We start from the raw sequence: 16,738 nt of genomic DNA, 5'->3' as shown, positions 1-16,738 counted from the left end.
GCCACGGAGCCAAGAGTAATCGAGTGCGAAAGGCCATGTCCCAACCACTTTTAATCATTGGTCCCATGCTTAATCAGTACAGCTGCTGCTGCTGGTCTGGAGCACTTCTAAGATCAGGCATTTTATCCAATCAAAACAAGGGGGTATTCTAATCTATTCAAGTTCTCATACTGCCCTCATCACCATATTATCAGCGGCTTCCAGAAGTGCTGTAAGTGACATGACTTGCACCCGTCACATGTGTGTCCCCTTCTTCCTCCTTTACCCCATTTGCTAAAGCCAGCACATTTTGCAAGTGGATGTAAGAGCTATGTTATAGTACTAGATGGAAGTTTCCACTTTTCCAAATGGCTTAGTAAAAGTAAAATATGAAGCAGGATTTCTTTTAAAAAAGAAATAACAAATTGACTCCTTTTTACTTGAAGAGGCGTTCCCAGTGAAATTACAAATAAAGTAGAAAAAAAGGAAGTGACTATTTAGTATACATTATTTAAAGGTAACAAAAAGCAAAGCAAGAATGAAAGAGGCTGTTAAGAATAAATGATAGATTGTGTGATCTCACAATGACCAGAACACATACCTAAGCCTCACAGCACTGAGGCAGTGGAGAGCAAGAGACCAGCAAGATTTCAGCAATAAATAAATAAATAAAAATATGCTTAGGGTTCCAAACACCTGGCTTTACCAAATATCCCAAAAAATAGACTGTCTGTATAGTGCAGGACTGAAGACATATAGGAAGGGTTCTGTAAGGCAAGGAGTGAGACCTATAGCTGGTTCATTAGCTTTCGTTTCTTTGTATCATAAAGCAGGATGTCCATGCATTCAGTAGCAGATCCAAGATTTTAAAGAGAGTCCTATGGCATAATGGAAAAGCAAGTGAAGCAAAATGAACAGGACTGACAATGTTATTGCCTACAACTGCTATTGAAAGGAAGAAGACCACTTCTAGGAGCCAATTCCTACCCTGACTGAAAACTTATGGGAGTCCTCTAAAGTCAACAGGGTTGCATGGGGGTGTAAATCAAATCAGACGTTAGCCCTTTGTATATCAGGATTTGCCACTGTGTGCACTTTAAAAATCAAAAAAGACAGAAAAGGGTGTAAAAGTCTGATTATTCACAGACCAAGATTTGATCAGATGATTGGATTCTGAAGACACTACTGAGACATATGATTCTAGACTAGGTTCCAAGGGTTACCTGCAATGTTCTTTTTCTGTGAATACACTTATATCTGATCTCAAACTTTGTTTTAATTTATTACAGTTTAATCTATTCTTCAATTTACTCAATTTAACACACCTGAGTAAATATCCACAAAACCATAGGCTGTAGGCATCTTGCTCTTGTTTCTCCTGTTACCAATAATCATGTCTAAGATCAGTTAAAGGTTTTGTTATGGCAGATTTATAATTTCAAAATATGGTAAAATGAAATTTTATCAACTGCAAATCTTTGTGGCACAGTTGAAACAGTGAGTGTGGCAGAAGTTTTATGTCATTAGCTATATAAACCAAGCCATACTTTTATTTCTTCCATCAAAAGATAACAATATACAAAAGAATAAACCTTTACACACATGCAGAAAATAGGTCCAACAAAAAGGGGATTCACATTGCCTTGATAGGAGAGGTAATAATGCTTTGCACTTTTTGAACATCTTACAATGGATCTCATAACTTCACAGACATTAACCCCACATTGATCACCAGAGCATGTTGGTAATTTAAAAATATTGAATAGGAAAAGGCATCCTACAGAGAGTAGTCGTCCTATTCTTTGGTGCTGCTTGGTATGATAGTTATGAGAGAAGGTGGGGAGGGGAGGGGATACTCTGATTTAGTCACCCTCTGCTCAAGTTGCAGGTAATGGAAAAGATTAATTTTCTATTGAAACTATGCAAAAGTACCAAGATAGATCCTCTGATTTTCTCTGACAAGACTATTTGCTCAAAGCATCAATGCACATGTTGAAACCACAGGACATTATGGAGGAGCCATGGAAAGTTAGACTTATAGTTCTTAGGTGACTATCTGCTTTTTAACTAATCCTGCAGCTACCTTACTCAGTCTGTTAGTCAAATGCACTGACATGCAAAGTCAACAGATAAAGTATGCCAAAGGAGAGAACTCCTCAGGCATAGGTGAGGATATTTAAAAGAGCCTGCACTTCAATTTCAACTTCCAGTACTCTAAATATAGCATTAGATCGTTGAAGCTTCATATGGCTAAACACCTGGAAGAACTGGCAAATCTTAATTATGTCCCACTTATTGCTGCAACAAAAAGAGGACTTACGCAGGGGGAGAACCACCCATCTTTGATGGACGGGCGATATTAGTTGAAGGTATTAGTTGAAGTTGAGCATCCACTCTGGAGCAGCTGGCCAATTTCGTACGTAATATGCTATATTACATAAAATGTAACCATCTGTAGTATGGCTGTCACTGCACAGCTAGGATCAGGATCCAGAATTATTATTTAGATGGTTGTTCATGAGACCAAATTTTTGTTGACAAAGGGGCCCATTCCTGAGATGGGTGGGTGCAGAGAGAAGCGGGTTTCTAACAGACATAGATGCTGCATCTGGACAGGGACTTTTCTATTCAACCTATTTTTGCTACTTTGCCAACTCTGGTCTGAGAAATCTTGATTTAAAAGTTCCCTTTATCTGTCCAGACAGAATACACTTTACTGTAGTGTTTCTCAAACTGTGGTCTGAAGAGCTCTTGCCTGGTGTGAGGAGAGCTAGCTGGTCCCATCATGCTGACTCGCCTATGGTAGTGTCTAGTAGCTTCTACCGATGTCTTTCACTGAGAAGAAAGCATGGATGCCTTTTAAAGCACCTCAAAATGAGGAGCCACCCACCTAACTGCTTCTACTGGGCACACTGCTCATACAGGATGATGAAGTGAGGGAAACAAGATCTGGAGCTGCCAGAGACCAGTAAAATTAATATTTTGGGGAGAAGAGAATGAACTAACTGGGAATTAAATCCAAGTGAGATGTAACCAAGCAGCAGGGAAACATGCAGGAGAATGGGAGGATGGCACGGTTTAGGCAAGAGAGAGAGCAATAAAACAAAGGTTTCAGCCGTGTTAGTCTGTATTCGCAAAAAGAAAAGGAGTACTTGTGGCACCTTAGAGACTAACCAATTTATTTGAGCATGAGCTTTCGTGAGCTACAGCTCACTTCATCGGATGCATACTGTATCACGAAAGCTTATGCTCTAATAAATTGGTTAGTCTCTAAGGTGCCACAAGTACTCCTTTTCTTTTTTCAATAAAACAAAGTTACAGATGTAATGAAAATTTGAAGTACAGGAAGTCACTAACATTGTAGAAGGGCAAATACACCTTATTACACTGAAGACAGTTACCAGTACATGTTCTCCTAAAACTAGCTTTCCACGCCATGATTGCTAGTTATTTTAGTGAATTATAGCTGTAAACTGCAAGGGGTCATTTCTAACCATTGCTGGGAACTTCAAAAGCAACAAAAATATCTGAAATACATAGAAAAATTAAATGCAAAACTTTAACTGTACAAAAGAGAGGAGCTCAGAATGTGTGCTGCACTTGCCTATGATTCATTCATGGCTTTCTGCCAAAAAGCTAAATACATACAAGACCAATGGCTCAAGGGGAAAGGTAGGACACTTTTAAAAGCACAAAGATAAATGATTTACAGAGCAGAACCCATTGAAAGAAAAGCTTTCTGCCTACACCAACCAAAAGAGAAGTTTTTCAAGTCTCTCTTACAAGATTTACTACACAGACTGGAATATTTGTAATGTATCAACAGATGGAGTAAACTAGGCATGCTCAAACTGGGATTTTTAATCCTCTCCTTGGAGAATAAGAAATGGCCCATTCTGTTGCTGTGCACAAAGAAAGTTCACCACTATGCAGTGCATATCTTAGCTTGGCTTACTTCAGTTATGTAAGACAAATAAAACCAACTCAAGTTACAGGCAAGCTCTATAATAAAGTAACACCTGTAATGTGAAAGAGACTGAGTCACTGGAAGGAGCCTACATTTTAAAGCTTTGGAGGGTTTGGCTCTATACAAAACATCTGTTGCACATAAAAATGTTTACTTAGCTGTTGAGCAGAGAGCAATACATCCCCCCCCAGAGAACATTACTTATTAAACATATGCCCTTGCTCAGCTAAGTAGGCTCACAATGAAGACAGCTCTGCTCTATAGCAGAAACCAGGGTCAAACCTCACTCTCACAGATCAGATCAAGTTATTTCTAAAGTTCTGAACCATTTTTCATGAGTGGGCACCTCTCAAAACAGCAATCCCACATTAAAACATTATTAGATTTCTGGTTTGTTTAGAAACTGTACTCTCACCCTCTCCTCCACAGCTCAGACTCATCTCTAATGCATTTCCTCACTCACTTTAAACATAACCAGTTGCTTATCCCAAGATCTTGTGTCAGTGAGGACTCTGACGAAAAGAACATGTGAAATATGAGCATGTTACAATATAAAACATCCTAATGGGATTCTTTTAGTGAAGGGTCTATTCATACTTCCCTATTTGCCTTATTAAAAAACAAAACAAACAAACAAACAAAAAAAAAAACAAAGAAACAACTGAAAGTAACCAAAGGATGGAAATTTAGTTAGAATCAAATCTTCAATGTCCAGTTATATTGAAACATAAAGCCCTTACGTGAATAGGGCTTGAGTTAAACATGTGCCTAAGAGCTTTGCTAATCGTGCTCTCAGCCAGGTATTAGCTCAGGGGTATCAAAATATTTTAACTGCCTCAGCACCAGCACATAGGAAATCTCTGAGACAGTCGTTGAAGCAACGGGAGCCAAAGCATTTAAGATTTTACTGATCAAAATCTGATATTGCTGACAAGGCACTGGATTGGGAATTAGGAGAGTTGGATTCAGTTCTCAGCTCTTCAACAGACATCTTTTTTTACCTTGGACATGTCACTTAATCCTTCTTCACTTCATAATGAATTAGGGGATACAGATATTCCTTTTGTCCACCCTTTGTCTGTTTAGAATGTACGCTCTTCACATTTGTAAAACGTTTGCGTGTTTGTATGACACCTAGCACAGTGGAACCCTGATCTTTGTTGAGGCCTCTAGATGTAATAGAATTATAAACACACTCAGGTAAGAAAATCTGGTACATCCTATATGAAATATGAAGAGCATACAACAAATGGGTTAATTTGCTGGAGCAATTTTTTAGTTCTCTACTTGAATTATCTGGTAATATACATTTGGTTTGTACATTCTTGTGACTGTGATTCTTCCAGTCTTCACTCCCATGTTCAGTGAAAGGCACCTTATGAACCTAAATTATTTTTTCACACGAAACAACTGTGGATATTTTCCTGATATAAAATATTTTTATTTTTTCAAAGTTTGATTACAAAAACAGAAGACACATACACACAGGAAAATACAATTCTACAGAGAAATACATTCCTCTCAATTATTTTATCATGGACTAAATCCTGCAGGCTGGTGCATTTCCCCCACTTTAATGGGAATGCAGGATGGCTCATCAGCACACTGTCAAATTGGGACATAACTTTCCAGTGGGGTGATTACACTCATCTGGCCCTCCAACATCACACTTCAGGATATTTGAACAGCACAGGAAGTAGGCTTGTGTTTGTCTTGTCATTATCTCCTATTCCTGCCTTTGTCATTCTGAATGGTGTCCAACATTCTTAAGAATTTGCTGCTGAATAAGCCTCATTTTTAAATCAGCAACTGATTTCAGAGAATTTTTACTCATTTTACTACAAAATACATCATTTGTGGGATTATTCAAGTATTTGTTCCATATCTATTTTTGGTTAAGATAAGTGGTATTTTGTACACAAGACTAGCAGGCAATCAAGCAGACCCTTTATTTTTATTCTCTTCCCCCTTCCCCCCCCCCAAAAAAAAATCCGACCAAAACCTGAGGAACTAACTAGTTAAGTGCCCCAGCTCCACTAGTCTGTCTTTTTTTACTCTCAACCCCCATCCTCCTTGTGTATGCCACTTAGATTATGAACTCTTCAGAGCGGGGACTTTGCCCTCTTACTACCTGACACACAATGCTAGAGCTACATATACAACTGTTTCCTAACCTGAATAACTTTTGTTGCAGAATATGCCACAGTTAAAAGTAGTGCCAATTATTTTCTATTTAAAGGTGATGCAAGGATGACACTACCTTTCACCTGTTACGTGGGGATGATATTCTTTTTCTTTGTGCTTGGAGACTAACCTGTTTTCCCAGTTTCACTTTTCTCTTGCATTTCTGAATATCCTAGGCTTACTGATTCATGGTCTCTTTCCACAGGGTACAGAAGCAGCTGCAAACCAACTTTCTGAGCCTCTCTAACATACCTAATAGTATGAGGCAGAGACTTACTATTATAATTATTGGCAACTTATGGAAGGAATGGGTTTTCAGCCATTCTCCAATATAAATTCCCTTGCCGTCTTTTTACTTTTTTTTCTCTGAAACAATCAATATGGAAATTTTAGCCTCACATATTGTATTCCTGGAAGTTTGGAAACGTAAAGCCTACCACTACCAGAAAGTACACACTATACAGAAATGTTTGTCCGGTTTCTTTGACCCTATTCCAAGATTTGTAACCAACTACTGATGGGTGACAATATGATAGGAATATACATATAGGAAAGACAGTTAATAGGAACAATGGCTTTAGGAGGATATTCAATGTTCCGTATTATCAGTCTTATTCCAATAAAGTTTTAAATGGAACAATCTAGTTTTATCTACTGACTCTAGATTTAAATTTAATCACTTTAAGCTCTTCAGGATTTTAAAGTCATAGATTGTTACATCTGTTCAATGGTGATGAAAGCAGAACTGAATTAATGAGCCATGTTACACTATGTTATTTCCTCAACTTCCCACTCAAATTTCCAAGCTGCATGATATGCTTAAATTACTCCTTGGAAATAGGTAACAGCTGGTTTTACACCCTCAATTCTTTTTGTAATTTAAGATTTTCCTAAAACTTCCAATTAAATGAAATCAAAATGATAAAGTTGAGTAATTAAGGTTAGGCAACAAAAAATGTAGTCTGTGGGAAAGTTGCTTTTAAATTCCTAACCTCTTTATATTTTTGTTTTTGCCTTATTGCGACTGCCACTGGCTTTAAAACCAGATCAAATAGTGAGGAAAAAGGATGCCCCTGTCAAGTCCCTTCATATGGAGAACACCTGTTAAGAAAAGCCATTTCTGAATAAACAAGGAAGTAAAGCCACTTGATCCAAAGAGAAAAAGGAATTCTGAAACATTCCCATTATTTTCAGCAGCTACTCCTAATACACCATATCAAAGATTCTCATTACATTAAAAAGTCAATGCCTCCACTGACCGCATCTTTAATAACTTATTGAAAAGTAATAGGAATATGGTAGTTGAATCTCTTTTGTAAAGCTGATCTGATTAATTGGAGGAGAATAGGTTCTATCCTTATGGCCAGTATTTTTACACACATTTTACAATTTACATTAATCAAGTAGTTTATACTGTAACTAACAACGTCCATGATTTTAACCAGGCTGATTTTAAAGCACTTTGTGAGTTGGTAGTGCAGAACACTTAAAATATATTGCGTAACTTACACATTACTGGACCCAGAAGCTTAATGAAAATTGACCTTGTTTTGAAATATAACCTCCCAGCCACTATTTAGTTGTGAGTTATGTTGCTGTCAACTAAAAGGATTGCCAAGAATGGCTGACCTTTATGATACCTTACCGGCTCGTAACTCTTCAGTTACCTATGCTCCCAGACATGGCACAGACAGTGAAATATATCCTCCAAAATGCTTCTATCTCATTAAGTATTTTCTGGGTTGTTTCAGAGTAACAGCCATGTTAGTCTGTATTCGCAAAAAGAAAAGGAGTACTTCTGGCACTTGTGGTCAGTTTGGATGAGCTATTGCCAGCAGGAGAGTGAGTTTGTGTGTGTGTGCTGGAAATGGCCCAACTTGATGATCACTTTAGATAAGCTATTACCAGCAGGACAGTGGGGTGGGAGGAGGTATTGTTTCATGATCTCTGTGTGTATATAAAGTCTGCTGCAGTTTCCACGGTACGCATCCGATGAAGTGAGCTGTAGCTCACGAAAGCTCATGCTCAAATAAATTGGTTAGTCTCTAAGGTGCCACAAGTACTCCTTTCTGGGTTGTGTGTGAGAAAAATGTATTCTTGATGGATTCCACTCTGCAGAAGGGTTATAGAGTAATATTGCACTTTTAAAATACATGTGCTCACATGGATTTAATGTAAAAAATAAATAAAGAAAGAATTGTATGGGGAAAGTTTTAATATCTAGTTAAAACTCAACTGGACCCCACAATTCTATAAACTCCTCAGAAGAGACTGGAGATGAGAACAGGAGAAAGCTTGAGAAGAAAGAATCTGGACTATTTTGGAGAGGAAAGCTATCAAACATATAGGAATTTTATTTTTTTGCTTTCAGATGTGCAAACAAGCATTTCTGGCAAATGTATTTGAGAGGCAAATCATTAATATATGCAGGAAAACCTTAAGTATAATTGCAAAATAATTCCCTCAGCCGTCAGCAAATTATCTGCACCAAATGAGATCCGTACCCCATGTAAGCAAGTATTTGTATATACATAGTATAATTGTTGCTACCAATCCACAGTTTACATAGGCAGTTAAGCAACAGGTACCAATTGCACAATATTTTCAGAGAAAAAGAAGTCTGTTTATTTACCTATACATAGTATGTACACAACTTGGACATCAGGAAGCCTTCCTTAGGCATCCTTTTGTCATTTTATACATTTTCTTCATACTGTAAGTCACTGATTTCTTCAACCCTAAGAAAAAAACAAGACAGGCAGAACTTAGGAAGAGAAACAACTATTTAGTTCTTGAGAAAGCCTTAAACAAATCTTCAAATAAAATACTTCCCTGGAAAGGTGACCAAAGGCTATTTGTATAGCAACAGCAGATAGCTAACTTTTCCTTTTCTTGTAAGATTCATAATATAGTAGCTAATAGAGGCTGATGGCACGTGAGAGATAGACAAAATTGACAAATTCCATGGATAGCAACCGCTAAGAATGATAATGCATGATTCAAAACAGGGTAGGCACTGTTCACCCTGAAGTGCTTCTGGTGACAATAAGAGTCAAAATGAGTAAAGGACTGTGAAGTTATAATTGTATACATGTATGCAGACATATCTGCCTGTTACTCTTAACACTGCTGAAGATATCTGCAGTGATAACTCAGGAGGCATTTGCATTGCACATCCTTGTGGAACAGCTTGTCAAGCATTGCTGTGTCCCTGCTCTCTACCACCCACTGCGTGTGTTCTGCTAAGTGGGAGAGCATGATGACAAGGGAGTGAATGCCAAAAAGTTGATAGAGACCATAAGTAATGCAGCAGAAGCAGAGCCGAATACTAGAAGGACTGTCTGGGGAAGTCAGGAAGCCGAGGGGCCGGGCCATCACTAGATGACATCTGTGAGGGGATCCTGAGTCCAACCAGCAAGGATTATCAGCTATTGGAGCAGAGGTCAAGAAGATGATTAGGACCTGAATGAAAAAATTACGCTTCTCCCATTATAAAAAAATTCTTGAACATTTCTCTTAAAATAGTCCTGCAATTGAAAGAGCCATAAAGTGAAAGATGAAATTTGGCAAGGTAAAAGCTCTCAGAGGAAAAGTGCCTGAGTATTGTGGTGAAAATTTGTTCTGATTTGAGCTTTTTGGAGTAGAATGCTGCATATCACTTCTTCATTAAGTGTGTGAGGAAGGACATTGCACATGCATGCATGGCTAGTTTTCATGAAGGTATGCAAGGGCTGAGCCTGAGATCTAAAGCAGCCATTGCCTCAGTACTTGTGCACATTCTAAGTGTGAAGGGCTGAAGGTCTATTTCTGTGTACTTTGCAAGATGCACCTTTAGTGACTCAGTTCCTAAAGTTTGCAGGAGAGGGATCCTCCCTTGTGGGCCTAATGTGAAAGGGACATGATGTTCTGCTGTGTTTAACCATAGTGTACCAAATTATGAAATTTAAAACGAAGTATTGCTCATTTTTGGCAAGCCAGCAAAGCTTTGAGGCCCTGGAGAGTGACGCTTTTTATGTATTTCTTACTTCCTCCCCCCAGTTTTTAATTTAAAAAAATAGTATGAAATTCCCTACATTACGATAAGAACATTGAAGTTACAGGGTTAAGCACTCAGAAGTCTGAAAATCAAGATTTTAAGGCTGCACAGTTATAGTTCTGCCCCCTTGTACGTATGCAACAAAATGTACTCTAAACTATATACTACCTTTTCTACAACCTTATGTACGCATATCAGCTTGCAGAACTGTGCATTACTCTGTATGCCAGACTAAGAAAGTACATTGAAGTAATTTAACCATATTTGCTAAACATACTTCAGTATAACGGAACAGTGACAGCTTGCTGACACAGACAGGCAACTTAGATTCAGAGTTAAGTGTAACATCCACTGAATAGCATCTTTGGAAAGGTGGAAAGAAGATGATGTACATCTCATTCAATTATTAAAATATACCTTAAGCAGTAATCAATTTCATATAAAAGTATTTTAAATAATATTTTAAGTCAAAGAAATACTGGACAATTAACATAACGAAAGAAGTGCAAGTGTATATACAAAGTTACAAGATATTACTTGAGTACTGAACACTGTAGAAAAAAGTATTATAAATTGCAGAAACAATGGGATTATGTCATTAAAAAGAAATAATGGACATGCAGGAAAAGGTTGAGTTAAGGATGTGCATGCAATCTTAATTTTTGCATTTATTCACTTGAGTACCTAACTGTTCAACCCAAACATTAACAGAGAACTTTGTTTGGAATATGTATCATATGTACCATACACAATACTTTTCAAATTAAAATTTATATAGTTGCATGCATATGGACTCTAGAGTACTGCAGTCAAGAAAAGTAAATGACAAATAATCTGTTATTTGCATTACGGTACCATCTAGGAGCTTTGGTCATGGACTAGGACTCCATTGCACTACGCACAGTAAAACAGAAAAAAGGATAGTTCCTGTCCCAAATAAAATTGCCTAAAAAAATATGACCCTGTTGACTACTGCCCAAGCTACTAGGGTACTGTACACCAAGAAAACACAAACCTGTAATACTGAAGTTGCTGTACGTAAAAATTATGTTCTGCCATTCCAATGAAATCAATGTACTCTCACTATAACAACAGTATGGCAGATGGAATATCAGCAGTAAAGCAGTTAATATATCCCTGCAGGGCTCCTTTGCTGCATTGGCACTGCAGTCAGAAAAGCCAGCCAGTTTTATCTGCTTGCCAACCAGTACAGTCTCTTGCAGCTGTTGAACATTAAGAGATTTTCTTAATATCCTCCCTGCAGTGAGCACTCTACTGAACCCCACCCACTTCAGCCCTGAGACTGGAATCTTATGTAATAAGAGGCTTTATCTATTCCTATCCCAACCCATCATGCTACAAAAAAAATGCAGGTTTTTGCATATAGCAAATTGCTTATAACAGCCCTCTGGGTGATGAGTCACATCTGTAGTAAAAGTTAATGGTCACAATTCTACACCCGTTTCAGAATCTGTTTGAAGACATACTCGTGAGCACTTGGACAACAACTATCTTTCAGCTTTTACTATGAATCCATGATTACTTGGAGCGTGGGTCTCCTCCTCTCCCTCCTTCCCCCCACTTAAATTTTTCCACCAGACGATGCAGAACAAAGACTTAAAATAATGCACAACTGCAAACATTTTTGGGGATTGAGCCATAAGAGGTTGTAAGTGCTTCTGGCCATTAAGGGTCCCAAATCAATTTTTTTGTAAGAGCAAGGGGTTAGCCCAAATATCCTGGAATGTTGAAATTCAGCCATTTTCCCAAACTTCCCCTGTAGCTACAGTAGAGGGGGTATTCTTCACTTCCTGTCATGTACTCATGTTCAGGATTAACATATGCACTATCACAGTGGCTCTCAACCTTTCTGGACTACTGTACCCCTTTCAGGAGTCTGATTTGTCTTGCGTATGCCCAAGTTTCACCTCACTTAAAAACTACTTGCTTACAAAATCAAACATACAAATACAAAAACATGTAACAGCACACTTACTGAAAAAATTTTTACTTTCTATTTTTACTATATAATTATAAAATAAATAAATTAGAATATAAATACCGTACTTACATTTCAGTGTATAGTGCATAGAGCAGTATAAGCAAGTCATCGTCTGTATGACATTTTAGCTTATACAGACTTTGCTAGTGCTTTTTACGTGGCCTGTTGTAAAACTATGTAAATATATATATGAGTTGATGTATCCCCGTAAGACTATTGTGTACCCCCAAGGGTACACACACCCCTGGATGAGAACCACTGCACTATTAAACAGCTGCATTTATAGTGAAGTGGAGCAGTGGTTAATATTTGCTGTTGGCTGGTTAACAGCCACTGCACCAAACAATGGATGTCAACATATAAAGGCTGCTTGCACATAATTACAGCAAAGTGTCCATAAAACATAAGGCAAATTTAGTTTCCAATTCTCAAAAAAACATCTCTTATTTAGGACAACACTCAAGCATGTGTGTGGACTTCAATGGAACTTCAGCAACAGAGATTATTTAGTTTGCAATATTTTACCCATTAACTCAGTCCCTTAGATAAATAAATAAATAAATAAAATGAAGAGTAGAAGAAGAAAAGTCCCTTGGTATATCTGACACATGTATTTGTCAACATTCAATGGAATTGAATTTGTCTCACAGAAACCTGTAGCTCAATGGTTCATTCCTGTCAAGATAATGAAGTATGATTTTATTTCAGATAAAGTTTCCAAACTCAAAAATATCAAGATACAATCACTCCTTAAGAGTAACTAAACATAAAATGTCAAAGTTTTCAGTTCCACAAGACTATACAGACTCCAGCTAGGAGGAAAAATAAATCAAACGATGGTGCCATCTCTAATAGAAAACAGACCAGAAATCTCCCCACAGACTTCAGAAATTATACAGGCACATTTTCAAAAGCTAAATAGGGCATTTAACAACAAACAAAAATACAGAGCTCAAGCTCTATTTGAAAACCACACTGGCAGAGAAAGATGAAGGATAGTCCTGTTAGGTGGGTTGAAATTCTTTGTTATGTCTGTGTACTCTGCCAAATAATGTTAGCAAACAAACAGTGTGCCAGCTAAGTAATGACCACCACCCTGGATATGAATTACTGTACTCTCACTTTAACAGCATGGTATAGATTAGCTTGTTAAAGGCTGGATTGTAGGTGTTTTAGGATCCACAGTTTCTTTTTTAAAGCAGCAAGGCTATTACAAAAAGCAACAAATATCCTTTACTAATTGTACTAATTAAACATCATTTAGTGATTATCTGGAAGCTTCTGGAGTATTGATACATTATCTCCTTTTATAAAGTCAGAACTACCAATCACTGGCTTTCAGCTAGAATGATGGTAGGGAAAATTAACATCAACGTTGCACAAATGTACTAGGGATGAGATTCCAGACATCAGGCCTTGCCAACACAGTTGCCAGGAATAGAAGGAAAATGGACAAAGAGCTTCAAACCACTGATTCAATGGCTGGCATTGCCACTTATCTATATGCTTGCCAGTATCACTTGAATAGGACTGTGTGAGAAAGAAGGGTGTAAGGGACAGTTGGAGACATAAGTGAAGATCCATAACACTTTTTCACATCTTTACTAGTTCAAAGTCATCTTAGGAGAATTAGAGTTAAAAAGAGAGGTATCTTTGTTAAGGAAAAGAGTAACAAAATCAGTATCTTTAGGTGTAACTGAATTAAAATGAACTCAGCTCTTTAAGGCCTGTTCCTAGAACAGATTTGTTGTATTGTACTATTAAAACAACAGCACCACTATGGATCTGCCACAAATTTGTGTACTGTATCTCAATAAATAAGAAAATGAACTGGTTGGAGCTAAAAACAAACAGAAGTTACTACTCTTTAAATATTAATTAAGCAGTACAGATTAGACATTTTGAAGTACATGTATTAGTCACAGTCCCCTAGCAGCAAATATCTAAAGTACTGATGAAACTTCAATCGAAATTGGTTCAAGGTCTCCTTTAAAACATACTACAAGCCTTTAAATTGATGGAACAATCACAAAGATTTTATGAGCCTCACACTTGGAGGAAAATATAAAGCAGTAGTAATAAGCAAAATAATTCTATTAATAATTAATTTCTAAGCAAATGAAAAAACATTTTTTCCTGAACTCCAGGAGAGATCTAGCATGATACAAATGTAAACTAAATATTTATTACATCTACAAACTTATGTTGCGAAGTCAAGCACTCTGAAGTTATGAAATATCCAGTGGCAACCTTAATCAGGTCCCCTTGTAAACCTTTAATTCCATGCTTATGTATGACTTTTCCCTCTACAGAACCCCTGCCTCAGTTCAGCGCACAAGATGGATGGGTTTCTGGGGATGAATCTGGACTTTGTAGTGAAAGAAACTTGTCTGTAGGACCCCTGCCCTTTACTGCAGAATTTGGAAGGGATGGAATGAGTTAGATAGAGGACTGCAGGAAGATACAGGAGTCTCAAGGTTTAGGCAGTTGAATACCATCCTTGAGAATTGAATTCTACTTCTGCTCTGCCACAGAGTTCCTGTGTGAAGGCACTTAAGCCAGCATTTTCATAAGTGACCTCGAATTGGACATTCCAGACAGTGGGGAGGAACACAATGCGAGACACCCAGTGTCAGATCTGCAGAAGTGCTTAGTGCTCACAACTGCAACTGAAGCTGACTGAAGCTTTGCTCAAACATATGAAGTGCTATAAAAAGGCTAAGAAATTCAGGCTCTTGAGTTGGGCACCCAAAATTAGGAAACGATTTTGGCCTTCCTCTCTTCCTGCCTCCATTCTGAAGCTGTAAAAGGAGAATACCCCCCACCTCATTTCTGAGGGATGTTATAAAGATAAAGTAATTGTGAAGCACAAAGACACTATGGTGAGAACACCACAGAAACAAATGCCTAGGAGGAATTAATAATTATGTATGCAGTGCAGGTTTTGGCCTGGAGCTACACATTGCATGAAGATACAAACAAAAATTGAGTAACTACACACTCACTGAATGATGCAGGGGTCCTGTGGGAAAAAACCAAGCAGCAACCTTAACTGGAATTTCCTGACTTTTGACGCTTATCTTTGCAACCTTAGCATTCTTTTAACCTTTTTTTTTTTAATTTAATTTCCTAAATGCTTCTAATAAACAAACAACGACAAAAAAATCATTATGTGGAACCACACTGGCCCCAGCTTGGGTCGGCAGCAGGGCTCAGTCCTTTACATCCATACCACTTGAGCTCACGGAGTGACTGAGAGGATAACAGCCTACTCCTGCTACGTGGACCAGCTCGAGAAGAGGATGAGACACTTTGCCAGTGGGTTTGACAACTATGTGCAGACAGGAGAGGAATGTAGAGACTCACGATTCCTGGGTTCATTTTGAGGTTCTGGAAGGGAGTAGCTGTAATGGTCACTTATCCTTTTGTTCCTATGTCCCCCAGCTTCTGCCCTCCTCCCCCTGTGCTTCTATCCAACCCTACCTCCTTCACACACCACAGGCTCCTGCCTCCCTCCCACTCTGCTTCTATATACCTACCCACCTTTCTCCCTCTCTGGTACCTCCCAACCTCTGGTTCCAGCAACCCCCTGCTCTTATTCTTCCCATGCCTCCCCACCCCTCTGCACTTAAATCAGGTAGCTTCCTCACTGCCTGGGCAAAGGCAGGAGGAGCTCTGAAAGCACAAGAGTCTCCCTACTCAGCCTCTGCAGCCCCAAGATGGAGCAGGCTCAGTGCAGACAATCTTCCAAGCATTTAGCAGTCACCATTAAGCATGCGCAAATGCACATTTTACAGAGGTTCATAACCAGGCAAATTTGGTGGAATCTTCCTGGGGAGGGCAAAAGGCAAATCCCTGACCCTATCGCAACCCCCTCTGATAAATTTCAAGTCTCTGGATCAATGCATGGCAGCACTAGAGCCCCCGCAACTCAGTGGGTGAAAGAATTTTTGTAAAAGGGGCAAAAACAACCTTTTTTCCTCAGAAATGGCTGAAACCACTGAAGCTGAAACCTTTCAAATATGTTACCTGAGACAGACACTCAGCCTGGGAGATTTCAGCCCCAACAGTTAAAACTTTGGCAGTCATAAACCAGTGAAAACAGGGTCTTCCATTGGGAAGTGTCACACAACCATAGCTATACAGGCAGCTCTTCCAGCTCTGCCTATAAGAAGAAAAAAAGGATTCTGTGCTTCTTTCATATTGCAACACAGTTTAGAAAAGCTTCTCAGAAGCAGACTTCGCAGAGATATGGCAGTTTTTCTAATGCATGCTTTTTATAGAAGGGCAGGTTTGAGACTTCAAATTGTTCCATTCACTCCAATGTTAAAATTAGCAATAACCACACCTCAAGAGGTGTGGCTTTGGTAGTCATCCAGAAGTTCAGACCCTTATCCAAACTTCCTTGGTCTGGAGGGCTCATCTCTGCGCACTTTAAGGCAGGCCAGTAATCCTAAAAGATCTATCCAGTCTATTTTGGTGCTTCTGCTTTTGGCAAGAAGTAGGTAAGAGGTGTATGAAAAAGGGGAGGGAGGAAAGAAAAGAGAAGCAAACCTTTCAAGACTCACTG

The 16,738-nt window shown here is 38.5% G+C and overlaps 1 protein-coding gene across 3 annotated transcripts in view; it reads right to left on the bottom strand.

Annotated features, from left to right (window-relative positions):
• Nucleotides 1–5,301: 5,301 nt before the first annotated feature.
• The window catches only part of TAMM41 (TAM41 mitochondrial translocator assembly and maintenance homolog), a 39,439-nt gene continuing 28,002 nt past the window's right edge, over nucleotides 5,302–16,738 (bottom strand). For 2 of the 3 annotated variants that reach the window (XM_073352288.2, XM_073352289.2), the window contains exon 8: nucleotides 5,302–8,868. In XM_073352288.2, coding sequence (XP_073208389.1) covers nucleotides 8,792–8,868 — 77 coding nt within the window. In that variant the 3' untranslated portion in view covers nucleotides 5,302–8,791. The other variant, XM_073352290.2, reaches the window with a different exon arrangement.

This window comes from Lepidochelys kempii, chromosome 7, assembly GCF_965140285.1.
Source record: "Lepidochelys kempii isolate rLepKem1 chromosome 7, rLepKem1.hap1, whole genome shotgun sequence".
Taxonomy (NCBI): Eukaryota; Metazoa; Chordata; order Testudines; family Cheloniidae; genus Lepidochelys; species Lepidochelys kempii.
This window is presented reverse-complemented; position numbering and strand designations above follow the sequence as displayed.